The sequence below is a fragment of the Pelodiscus sinensis genome, chromosome 5 (genome assembly GCF_049634645.1).
Source record: "Pelodiscus sinensis isolate JC-2024 chromosome 5, ASM4963464v1, whole genome shotgun sequence".
NCBI classification, from domain to species: Eukaryota; Metazoa; Chordata; order Testudines; family Trionychidae; genus Pelodiscus; species Pelodiscus sinensis.
This window is the reverse complement of record NC_134715.1, coordinates 90,827,678-90,840,962: the sequence shown is the minus strand read 5'-3', so window position 1 is coordinate 90,840,962 and position 13,285 is coordinate 90,827,678. Positions and strand designations below refer to the sequence as shown.

General features: G+C 38.1%; 1 protein-coding gene across 6 annotated transcripts in view; it reads right to left on the bottom strand.

The window, feature by feature from the left end:
• ATP8A1 (ATPase phospholipid transporting 8A1) overlaps window positions 1–13,285 on the bottom strand; it is a 225,167-nt gene that overhangs the window by 51,323 nt on the left and 160,559 nt on the right. For all 6 annotated transcript variants that reach the window (XM_006111916.4, XM_075930509.1, XM_006111917.4 and 3 more), the window contains 2 exons: window positions 12,528–12,711; window positions 12,323–12,433 (listed from right to left, as the gene is read on the bottom strand). In XM_006111916.4, coding sequence (XP_006111978.1) covers window positions 12,323–12,433; window positions 12,528–12,711 — 295 coding nt within the window. The remainder of the gene's footprint in view (window positions 1–12,322; window positions 12,434–12,527; window positions 12,712–13,285) is intronic.

Sequence of the window (13,285 nt, the reverse complement as noted above, 5' to 3'; positions counted from 1 at the left end):
TCCATTCTGAAAACTGACCATTTATTCCTACTTTTGGTACTGTACCTTTTAATTTCAGAAATTAAAAACTAAGTTTCTGATGTTCCAGTGATAGGAACCAAAGCCCCTGTTTTTACTCTTTTAAGAGGAGCTTACTTACTTTTGGCTGTAACTGACATTCTTCAAGATAAGCGTCCCTGAGGGTGCTCCACAGCAGGTGTTGGTGCGTCCCAGCACCTCAGAGTGGATTCTTCTTAGCAGTGCACTCGGGCCATGCATGCCACTGCACATGCACAACCACCCTCCCCTCAGTTCATTCCCTATCCAGATCCTGGCCTGGTGGAAAACATTTTGGTCCATGTAGATGTTGCGGCTTAATCCTGGGCCCCTGACCTGTGCAATGTTGTTGATGTGGTGGGTATTCTTGCCTTTGGTATTGGCATGTGAAGGGGGATAATCTGGGCCTCTTGTTATGGTTGGCATGTATATTGCCTCCTCCTTGTTGCAGGCGTATGAATGCCAAAGGAGTGAAGCATGGCCTGAGAGTTCTTCATGGAGTGGAGGACCTCATTAGTTTTGGATGAAAAGAGCCTCTTGCCCTCAAATGGTAGATTGTCAACGGACAACTGGATTTCTCGAGGGAAGGAGGAGGAACTGAATCATGAAGCTCGTCTCATAACAACTGCAGTAGCTGTTGCTCTGATGGCTGTGTCCGCCACATCTAGGACAGCATGCAGGGCTGTCCTCGATGTTGCCTGGCCTTCCACAATGACCACTCTAAACTGTGGCTTTTTTGCCTCTGTGTATCATCACTAAAAGTATTGAACTCTGTATAGTTGTTAAAATCATATTTGCTGAGGAGTATAGCATAGTTGGCTACTCTTAGTTGTAATGTAGCTGAGGCATAAACCTTTTTGCCAAACATGTCAAGTCTCTTGTTGTCTCTATCCGATGGCATAGAATGATTTTGCTGTTGTTTATTTCTTTGATGAATAGTGTAAACTACCAAGGAGTTTGGTGGCGGATGTGTGAATAAGATCTTTGACCCCTTTGGGAGAACACAGTATTTCTGATGTACTGGGGGGATTGGGACAGGAGAGAAAGTGCATTTATAGCGTGCTTTTTCTTTAATAGTCTCTTTTTGTGATGTTGAGTCCGTGGGCTTCAATACTGCCATTGTGGTGGATAATGCATTGGTGGTGATATCCAAGGATATGGTGCTTATGCGGGCATATCCACGTTGGTAGGATGGGCAATATTGGCATGGGGTGAATGCCCTGATGTCTCTGTGCCTGTCAACAGCTGGAGTGAAAAAAACCCTGGTTCATCATCATCATCACTAGATAATAATATAGGTGATGACATGTATTTGGATGATGCTGAGTAGGATAGTTTGTCCAGGCCTAGATATAGATAGTTAGAAGTTGACGAGACTGCAAGGTCTCTCTGGTGCAAATAGCCAGGTGCAGGAGTAAACGGAACTGTGGCTATTGGTGTCATACTCGGTGCCGAGGTTTGCAGTATCTCTAGTGCAGAGATCACAACTTGAGTATTTGCCATCACCTACAATGGTGGGATGATGGTAAATACTCTCGGCTCCGTGATCTTAGGTGCTATGCTGGTCGGCGCCATGCTCAGTGCTGAACTAAGTGAGGCAGGCACTGAGGAACCTGTAGCCTCCGTATAAGTGCTGTGTGAGGCATGTTGGTGGAGAGCGCAGTCAGCACCAGAAGTGCCGAGTTATTGTACAAGCTGAGGTGTGGTGGTTTCTTGGCTTTCCTTGTTTATCATTTGAACGCTGTTTAGGTGACTGATACTCCTGTGGCAGAAAGGAGGCATGTCTCTTGGGGAATTTTTAACTTTGTCCCCCTTATTGTTGGGAATCTCCTGAGTGCCCAGGTCTGAGGAAGGGTGTTGCCCCTTTTCAGTCATGAGCATCTTCAAATGGAGATTTCTGACTCTCTGTGTGCCCGCCTTAAGTTTAGCGCAGTGTGGACAGTCCCATTGAATATGGGATCCCCGAGACACTTGACACATTTGGCGTGGCCATATGAGGCCAGAATTGCCTCTCTGCAATCTGTGCAAGGTTTAAACCAGCTGAGTCCATTATCTCGGGTGAGTAGCCATAAGTGGCAGGAAAAACAACAAATGGCTTTTTTTTTAGGCGAACAACTTGGTAAGAGCTAAGGAGAAGAACCTGGAAGTTAAACTAAGCTATTTATCTACAGAAACTATTGAGGAACGAAGAACACAGTGGAGGTCCATCTTGAGCTGGGGACGGTATACAGGAACTGAGGGGAGGGTGGCCACACATGCACAGTGGTGCCGAATGGCACCCGTGCACCTTACATGCTGCACATGAGTGTCCCCAATGCACTACTAAGAAGAATCCACTCTGCGGTGCTGGGATGCATCAACACTTGCTGTGGCACACTCCCAGGGACGTCTCTTAAAGAAGAATTAAGATTTCTTTTAAATCCTTTATCAATCCATTTATTTGATCACTATATCCCTTCCTTTGGAGTACCAAAAACTGGATAGCCATCTAAATCAACATAATGAGTTTCAACAGTAGCCTTACTCCAGGTAGTCCCGCCTGGGTTTAGATTATTCTGTGTCTCTTAACTCCTGGTTTAATTCTCCCACACAAAGAAATCAGGCAGGGAACCTATATCCATTCAAATTTCAACCTTCTATCTTGATTGGTTATCCTGAACCCCTGGACAACAACTTTACGAGGTACCTGAGTTAACCCCTTAATCACCGGGTGCTGGTCAGCACTCCCTCTGTTAATGACACCACGCAACCTTAATTCTGCTCCCTTGTGCATTTGCGTTATGCAAATCTTTAATGACATGATTATATACTACTTTCCCCACCAGGATCCTTGTCTCAGTCAGTGCATAGGAAAAAAAGTTATTTTCAAAAGTTCTCAACTAAAACTGATTGGAATTTCATGGGACAAAGAAAAGTAGTTCATTGGCCCAAAGGATTTCCTCTTCAAAGGTCTGCTGCAAACAATGAAGGTGTTTCAATCCAAACAATGCAAAAGGCAGCCAAAATATACAGGTAGATACTAGCTCTTCCTATACTCTCATACATGGAATTATGTTAAGGTTTCAAAATCAAGTACTGAAAAATGTTAGGAAATGTTAGAATTAAAGCTGCCCCTGCAATTGTAATTTGGTTCTCTTTCAGGCAGGCAGTGTAGCCCCTGTTAAGGGATGAATCTATATTCAGGAAAAGATTTAAGTATGTGCTTAATCTCATCAAAGTTGGCAAACAGAGCTAGACTTCAGCTTTCCTTAATCAGAGTCTTAGATAATTTTAGCCAGAATCACATAGTAAGTCTGTGTCTGAGTCAGGAATTGAATTGAGTTTTCCTGGTACTATTCTAATGCCTTAATCAAAACAGAATATAATTTTCCTTCCTACAATTGTCTTTACCATACACTGTCCATCCTATGTATTGAATAAGGCAGCGCTTCTGAAGAACAAATAGTATGTGATCACTTAAAGACTGCATCACAAGGCTTATGCCATGTTATTTTAGATTTTTAAACAAACAAAAAAAAAACCTACCATAACTGTACACCACCACCTTAACTCTGTCCCTCCGTTTATTCTTCTGCATACATTCTTTTGCCATATTATTTTTTCACCAACATTAACAGCTGTAGACGTTTGGTTTAACAATGTTAAGAGGAACTAATTTAGTTAAGGTGTGCTTCCAAAAATCAGTTAAATAGAGTGAATGACAACTCACATCTTTAGAGGGCCAGAATTAAGAATGATATGCCTGGTCTGTGGTATACGGTAGCTGTGATTATGGTCAGGGATAATTTCCTAGGGTTATTTTAAGCTGAATGGGAATAGGGACTTGCATAAAGTAGAGACAGAAGTGCAGTCACTAAGGAAGAATATTGTATCTATTGGCAGCAATATGTGAACCTTTGTGTGTTAGCCTCTACAAGTGAACCCTTGTTTGTTGTAAGATAAAACCTGACAGAAAAGTGTTGCTCCTGAGGAAGAAGATATTATCTGTGCTCAGCTGCTTCTTTCCATCAATTAGGCTTATATGCACCTGGTTCCAATCAACAAGTAGGTTTGTGTTAAGACTACATAAACTTTCAGTTATACCTTCACTAGAAGATTTACCTAGCGTGGCTTGGGTCCTTAACTCATTTTTGGTTTTTGGAAAATAAAATGAAAATATACATGCTTCACTTAAATCATTGCTCTGAAGTGGGGCTGGAGATGAGAGTTTCAGTATGAAAGCTGGCCAGTGGAGACAGGACTACCCCAGCCATCTCTCACCGCAGAAGCTTGTGGACAGATAAGAAGTGCTTCTCCATGGCTGCTGCAGCTCCATCAGGCACTGCTGCAAAAGCGTGCATGTCCCCTGGCTAGGGCAGGTCCAGGTCCTTCTACCTTCAGCCAGAGTGAGAAATGGACCAAACTGTGCACTTTCCCATTGCTCTGTGATGAAGGAGAACAGGTGGCAATGCCTCCTTATGAATCAGGGTGGGAGGGGGAGCTTTTGTGCCTCTGCCCTCCCTAAAAGGTACCTGGAGGAATGGGAGGCTCAGGGCTAGGGAAGAGCTGGTTGGGGGAGGCATGACCCCAGCCAGCCCCTTTCACTTGCTTGGTGATTCTGTCCCCTTTCTATATGGTTTTATGAGAAGAAATCCCATTTCAGACACATCCCATTTTCCTAGCACTACTAAACACTTACCTTGCTGTAAGTTATGATAAAAGGAAGATGTATACCAAGTTTGTTGGCCCATTTCCTGCTGTTTATGAAGAATTCTTGAACACACACAGAAATACAGAAAGACAGACAAACTCTCAAATGTATAGTAGACTGCCAATTTAACATGACCTTAAACCCATTTTTAAAAACTGTGCCAGATCTATTCAGGATCAGCTTTTCTACCAAAGCACTATTTTTAAGAGATGTCAGTCAACAAGAAAAACTAAAGCTGCCAATGGAAAACTTTTGACAGAGTCTGATTTCGAAGATTTACTGAAAAAAATTATGAAGAAAAGCCAAACAAATGTTATACAGAAAATTCAAATAGAACAAAACTGAACCCCATGGAAAATTTCACATCAATTACCTCTTTACCTCTAGAAAAAACAGAAATGTATGTCCCATTTTAAATAAATGTTAGAATATGTTCCCTCTATAATGTAGGTGCTTTTATTTTTTAAATCTGCTAAATCTATTTTTAATTTTCAAATATAGTTGTTTCCTTGTGAAATAAGACTCACTCAGAATTTTTTAAAGCCATTTTAAATCTATAAAGCTCAAATTTTTATTTAGGTTTACAATAAAAGTATTAAGAGATTTTTTTAAGGGACACTATTATCTTGGTTTGATCTAGAATTTTAAGGCAGGTACATAGCATACTGTCCTCAAAGAAAAATCTTCAAGAAAATAATAAATTGAGCCAGATCATGCAGTACAGGTACACCAGAAGTTCTGTGGCACCACAAGGTTCCAAAACGCTATTTGCATCCATTGATATATACTGAATAGGGGACCCTTTTGAGAGGCTACCCAATACTGATTTCCATGACATATGTAATCTGAGAAGACAGAATGTCTCTAAATCTGAGTTAAAAGGAGTAGAATCCTTTCCATTTGTAAGACAGATGAGAAGACTCACGTGGTCTCACAGTTGAGAGTGGGTTCCCCCACAGCTCATAAAAGAGAACTGCTATCCAATGAGGCTACGTCTATACTACGAGTTTTCTCGGCAAAAGTATGCTAATGAGGGACTCATTTGCATGAGTTGCAATCTCATTTGCATATTTTCTGCAATCCGTTTTTGCATTAGGGGTTTTTGCGCAAAAACAAGCTGTGTGACATTTTCTTTTTGTGCAAAAAACCCTTTTCCCACAAGATCGATATACCTCCTTTTTTGAGGCACAAAGATCTTGCGGCAAAAGGTTATTTTGTGCAAAATGAAAATGTCCACATTGCTTGTTTTTGCGCGAAAATGGTTTGGTAGAAAATATGCAAATGAGATCACGACACATGCAAATGAGTCCCTCATTAGCATTTTTTTTGCCAAGAAAACTCAGTGTATACGTAGTTTGAGAGGATAAGGGCCATCTGTACTAAAATTGCCCTGTCAGATTGGGAAAAAGGGCACACACTTTGTTTATGATCCATTACTAGCAGCACTGAAACTCTACAGAGACACATTCCTGTACTTACACACATACACACTTTCTACAGGGGAAGCATCAGCAGAGGAAGAGGGCATAAAGACCCATGGAGAGCTGTTTTGGTGACAGGGAACTCATTTTCACGGGAAGGAATGTTTTATTTGATCAAGGTGGACACTGGAAGGGAAATTATTCTTCAGGATATTGGTGTCTAAGAAATATAATCTAGAAAGAAGATTTAGATGTTATCTGGATGTGCGAGGCAAGGGAATCAGGAGTCAAAGGTAAGCTCCAGGTTATGGGTCTGAGTGAAAGGAAGAATGATATGTATAACTGATTAAGAAAAGGGAGAAGTAGAGAGGGATTTTGGATGAAAATAATGAGTTCCGTTATAATGACATTCAGTATAAGATGATGGACATAGATGCAGGAAAAAATGTTAGAGAGATGGGCACTGGACTCAAGGCAAGAAGACAAGTCAGGACTGCAGATATGAATTATCAGAACCTAGCCCATTTTTCTCTTTGAATTTCTTTTGTCTCAGTTTAATAAAAAGCTTCCATTTACATCTTTTATAAAGATAATATGGTAAACCTGTTAATAAACATCAAAATATTATTAACCAACATTCAACGTCTTAAAAAACTGGGATAGTAAAGTCAAAGAGAGTTTTTCCATTGACTGATAGCCCCATATTATGAACTGGAGAAACAAGAAATATCAGTATACCTTAAAAAAATGTGAGCTAAGTTCTCAACCCAGGTGTTACGCCCCAACCTTGCATTAGAATTGCTAACATAGACCCACAATGCTTATGAGGGGTCTGAGACTGCATTGGTCCAGGGACCCACAGTAGTTCACTGAATATGGACTCAAAGCCTTCAACCTTTATTTGGCAAGCTGCATAAATATATGCCTAGCTTTAATCACATTAGTACAACCACTAACATTAATGGGGATACTCACATACATAAGAGTAGGTACATGCTGGAGTACCTGTAGAAAAAGGGCTCTAAACTGGAATAAGTATTACAGACCTCTTATAGAATACTATAAATAGGAGTTTAAATGGATGGGTGTATTGCTTTAAGCTTAGATTGAGTAAAGAACTGAAGAACATGGTAAACTTTAAGCACATGAGTAATGCTATTCATGTTCAACACATACTTAAGTAGTTTGCTAAATCAAGAACATTGAGAGACATTATTTTATAACCCTGCACAAATGCCTACTCTGAAACTTAGTATTTAAATTAAAATTAAAATTACTATTCTGCAACAACCTAGATTAAATAAATAGTAACAAAGACAGATTTTACTAGATTATCTTTAAAACCCTCAGCAACTAATAGAAACTTATTTTAAAGCAAATTTCAGACTTTCCGCTCATAGCATTATTTTTTAAATTCCAAGACAAGTTCCAATATGTGTGGTAGCAAAAGCTTCAAATTTTCCTAATGTAACATTTCTCCAGATTAAACAACAGTTTACAAGTGGTCATTCAACTGTGCTCCCATGCCCCATCAGTACAAAAAACTGAAAAGAGAGATTCTAGCCTGACAGTATTTTTCTATTAAGTTACAATATATATATATATAGTTAACATTAATAGATATTAACAATGCATTTTCAAATTAAGATTTGAAAAATGCCCATTTCTGGCACATACCAGCAACTAATTTTCTCTGGAATAAGAAATATGGTACATACACAGAACCCTGTGTGGAACCAAATTTTTACCCACATCTGATCTGCGATCTGCAAACTTACTCTGCGGATACAAAATGGATATCTGCAGACCAGAAGGGCTCTGGATATAAAATTTGGATCCACATCAGTACAAACATGATCTACAGATAGAATCATAGAATAATAGGACTGGAAGGGACCTCAAGAGGTCATCGAGTCCAGCCCCCCCGCCCTCAAGGCAGGACCAACCTCCGTCTACACCATCCCTGACAGATGTCTATCCAACCTGTTCTTAAATATCTCCAGAGAGGGAGATTCCACCACCTCCCTTGGCAATTTATTTAGCTGTATCTGCTGATATAAAATGCAGATTTTATATCAGGGCTCTATCCATAGAACTAATATATCAATTAGGTTACATTTTTCAAATTTTTATACACAAAGTTAGGCATCAAAATACAGGTTGAACCTCTCTAGTCTAGCATTCTCTAGTCCAGCAACATCTGTGGTCTGGCATGATTTCAGTTATACGGATGTCCACTTATCATGGATGTGGCCAAGTTTCCTGTGGTCCCATGAAGTTTTTTTTATAGCAATCAGTCCTGGCTCTCAGTGTTCTGTGCCGTTAGTTAGCTCTAATTTACCCCTATATGTCTTCTAAGAGTGCAGTAAGTTATGGAAATGTTGATAATGCTGCTAGACAATATTGACCTCCTATGATTCAGCAAATTCACTGGTTCGGCATACGTCAAATCCCAAAGGAGCTAGACTAGAGATGTTCAATCTATTAGTCTGATATTGATGCTGAGTACCTGTAAATCCCAAATAACCCTGAGTGTTTCACTTTGCATGCTTATAACACATTTTAAGTATGAAAATTGTAGATAGGACTGCATTTAATTTTTTAATTATAATTTTTCTTTCTGACCTTTTCTCAAAACCCTTGAATTTTTCACTCTATTACTTTTGGTTATATTTTCTTTTAAGTAGAAGACAAATCCTATTAAGTTTATAAAATGTTATAAAACAAAATTATAAAGTTTAAAATCCTCAACAGATGTATTGTTTATGAAAAAAGATAAAAGTTTTTTCTCTTTTTAAAAGCAGAAATTAAGGCAAATTTTCAAACCTAGAGAGCCAAATGTTAAGCATCTAAGTTAAGTGGTTTGATTTTTGCAGATGACAGTTTTTACTAAATGAGGATTTTTATTAAAAAAAAATTAGCCTCAGCTAACACTTTATTAAAATTAATTTGTATCTAATGTAAGTTAAAAAAACCCCAAACTGACTGCGCTTTAGAATGGACAAACTTGTTTTTCCTAATTACAAACATTGTGAATTCAGAAGTTTGAATAAAAAATAAACATCACTGGGTTTGTATTTCATTCAAGAGAAAAACGTGATGAAAGTTGCAGAAAAAATCATAACGAAAGAAAGGCTCTGAAAAAAGAGGAGAGACAGAGAGGAAATCTAATTAAAAAATTTTCTACACAAATATCCATATAAAATTATGTTAAAAGAATGCTAGTGTTGCAAAGCTAAGCACTGAAAAGTCATAAGATGCCAACTTTAACGTTATACATGAATGTGTAAATATCCCTAACAATGTGTATATATAGCCTCATTAGAGTTCAGTAGAAAACATTTATACCATCTTGCAAACATTTTTGAGATTTTGGAAATTCTCCCATTTTTGGAGGGGATGAAACAGAGCTTTTGGAATTGTTCCTGAAAAACAAAAGAGAGAGAGAGAGAGAGAGAGCAAGAGAGAGGAAGCGTATGTCTGCACTTCAAGGTTGGGGTACAATTGTCAGCTCGAGTAGACATACCCTCTGACTGAGCTAGCCTGATAAAAACAGAAAGGCTACATGCACAAATGGTGATGGGAAATGCTAGCAACCCCAAGTACATATGTTGCAGCTTGGATGTATATTACTTGACATGGCTAATGTTTCTGGTAGCACAGCTCTGCTCTTATTTTTAGCGCACTTGCTCAATCACATCAAGTGTGGGTATATCTCAAGTTGGAACTTACACCTCCAGTTCAAAGTAAAAACATATACCGAGAGAGAAACAGACCCCAGAAAAGTCAACAGTTTGGTAGATAGACTCTTGGGTTACAGGACATTAGATTCAAACCCTCATTATGCCTGATTTGGAGCAGAGACTTGAACCTAGGTCTTTCAAATCCAAGGTGACTGCTTTAATCACCTGGCTTTTTTGGAGTGAGTTTCATTTGTTCATTCATTTTGATCAGAAATACTGAAGAAACCTTCCCAATGAAAATTTCATCAAACTCAACCTTTCTTGCTAAAAGACTTGGTTTTGATGAACTGGCTATTTTCAAAAATTTCCCAAGCAACTCTAGGTATGATATAGTCTAAACTGTAAGATCTTGTATTATTTTTTCACAGAATTGCTGCCTCATTCAGGAATTCAATCCAGGAATGGAGTTGGAAAGAGACAAGGTGTTGTGCGGCATTCCATATTCTTTATGGGAATATGGTTACAAATATGAATATGAAATAACTGGGCAATGCTTTATACAAGATACTTCATATATCATTGGAAAGGTTGTAATCTACTGAATATGATTATTCAATTTGTATGCATGTATTATGCCTCTATTTGAAGTTAGAAATATGCAGTATAAACTTGTATTACTATTTTAGTCATGCTAAGTGAGGGACATTAGTAATACTTAAGGAACTTAATAGTCAAATACTCAGGATAATGATCTGTGACAACACTTGTTTTTCCACCACTTGTCATCATCTATAGCACCCAACTTAAACCCGTCCAACACATTATCAATAAACTACAACCTATACTAGAACAGGATACTACAGGCCGAGAGGTTCTGAGAGACAGTCCCATAGTCTCCTCCAGACACCACCTAACCTCAGGATGATTCTTACCAACAACCACAGGACATACCACACTAATACCAACCCTGGAACTTTTCCTTGCAACAAACCCCGTTGCCAGCTTTGTCCACATATTTACTCTGCTGACACCATTATTGGACCTAACCAATTCAGTTATAAGATCAAGAACACGTATTCCTGCTCATCCAGAAATATAATTTATGTCATCATGTGCCGACAGTGTCCGTCTGCTATGTACACTGGACAAACGTCTCAGACGCTTCGCCAAAGAATCAATGCACACAAAATGGATATCAGACAGTATCACAAAATTAAAAACAGTTTCTTGGCATTTCAACCAAAAAGGGCATTTTCTCAACGACTTGATTACCTGCATACTGCTTCAAAGGCATTTTAACACCCGACTTGAAAGAGAAACCTCTGAACTGTCATTCATGCTTAAATTTGACACTTTACACCGGTGTCTTAACAAAGAAGCTAATTATCTTACCCATTACAAAGATAGCTTCCCCAATTATCACCTCTAATATCATTAGCTCACAGACATTTACCTTCTCCCCCCATCCCCCTTCTGTTCTGAAATTTGATTTGTCCTTTTTATATGTGTTCACTTTTTTTTATTGTATCCCTTTGGTATATATAGTCATGCCTATTTTCTTCCACAAAATCTCATCACCTAATAAACCAACTTGTTCGTCTTTAAAGTGCTACATAGTTCTGTTTTTTGTTTCAGCTAGACTAGACTAACATGGCTACATCTCTATTACTATTGTTTTTCCTGTAATTCTGGGAGGAGGGGCTATGGCAGCTTCTACCAAGATATGTGGCCATGTCGCCTGATGCTGGGATCCATCTTGGGTGTTGTATTTTTCCACAAGAGCAAAAGAACAGTTAAGATTGAATGAAGGATTCCTGCCTTACGTAAAGCCTATTTAAGTGTGGGGAGGGCGTTCTCCCTGGCTATCTCTCCCAAGATGACTGCTGGAAACATCTAAGACTGAACTGAGGAAGGATTGGACCTAGGCTGGAAGACTTTCCAGTATGTGAAAGAAGCTTATTAGAACAACTTTAAGAGTGAGCTATTACATGTAACTAGTTTCTTAGGGTATGTCTAGACTACATTGTTTAAAAAAAAACAAAAAAACACGCCCTTTTTTCAAAAAAACTTCACCTGCGTCCACACTGAAATTGCATTCTTTTGAAATTAAATCGAAAGAATGCAGGGTTTTTTTTCAACATTGGTAAATCTCAAATTACGAGGCTTACACATGTGCTTGCGCTTCTGGCTTAATTGGTGACGATATAATAATTTTATTCTTCAGATAAGGAAACAATAATTTCTTACACAGAAATAATTTTAATAGGAACAATGCAATAGTTATGCCCAAATATAAATGACGAAGTTTTGCACTAAGAATATATTTTTAATAAAAACAAAAAGGAATCCAATAAAACAAAGTAAGCCATTCATTATTAATATGAAATATTTACTTTCTTGAGTGATAATTTTAAAATTATTTTAAAACTCAGAAAATCATGCAATGTTTAAAAGTTAAGAGTTTGAAAGGCTAATATTTGATATACCATTACCTCAATAATATAAAGGACTATGTTCTTGTAGAAACAGTACAAGATGCATTTAGCTATTCTGCTGTAGTTCCAAGCACCATGAACCAACAACAAGTTTGTCAGATATCTGAACTGCAAACAATGAAAAAACAAGTTTAGAAACATGTAAATTGGTCACGATAGAAAAGCATTCTGTTTTAATATGTTTGACAGCATAATGATTTACCTGTGCTATGGAGTAATCTGAAGAATTAGCTGCCTGTAGCCCTTCATTTCCACTAATACCAACGCCAACATGTGCCGTCTGTATCATACTAACATCATTCGCTCCATCCCCAATTGCCAGTGTTACTACTTTTACCTGTTTTTTTACCATTTCTACTACTTCAGATTTCTGAAGAGGAGACACCCTTTGAAAAAAATTTACAAGAGCAGAAGTTATGTAAAGGAAGTTAATGTTTAAAAATAAGGATCCAGCTACTAAAAGTTTTTATGATTGCATGCATTAGCCAAGTTCTTTGCCAATACAAACTCCTGGTACTAATAAAATGTTCTCTTTACCCAACTGGAAGCATGCCTCACAGCCAAGTCTAGAGAGTCTGTTTGTCCTGCTATGGAACAGATTGATACAGAAGGCTAAAACAAGGTCCTTTTTACATGAGTATGACAGATGATTCATAGTTTAGTTTCATAGAGGAACAATTTTTCTTGCAGCCTCAGCATAGATGCTTCCTTCTTGTATTATTCCTTTTTTTCTTTTTCAATCTACCCTTTCAGAAAAATATGAAGAAAATGGGTAAAATTCTGAAAATAAAAGTTTTAACATAAACCAGAATGTAATTAAAAATAACTGAAAAAATAATTAAAATAAAATAATAATCCCCCATGTTGCTCACTCTATTTTCAGGGATTTTAAACATATTTTACATTTTGCTCTCGATCCCAACTGATACCTCTAGCTCTCTAATCCTGGTAATCTAAATT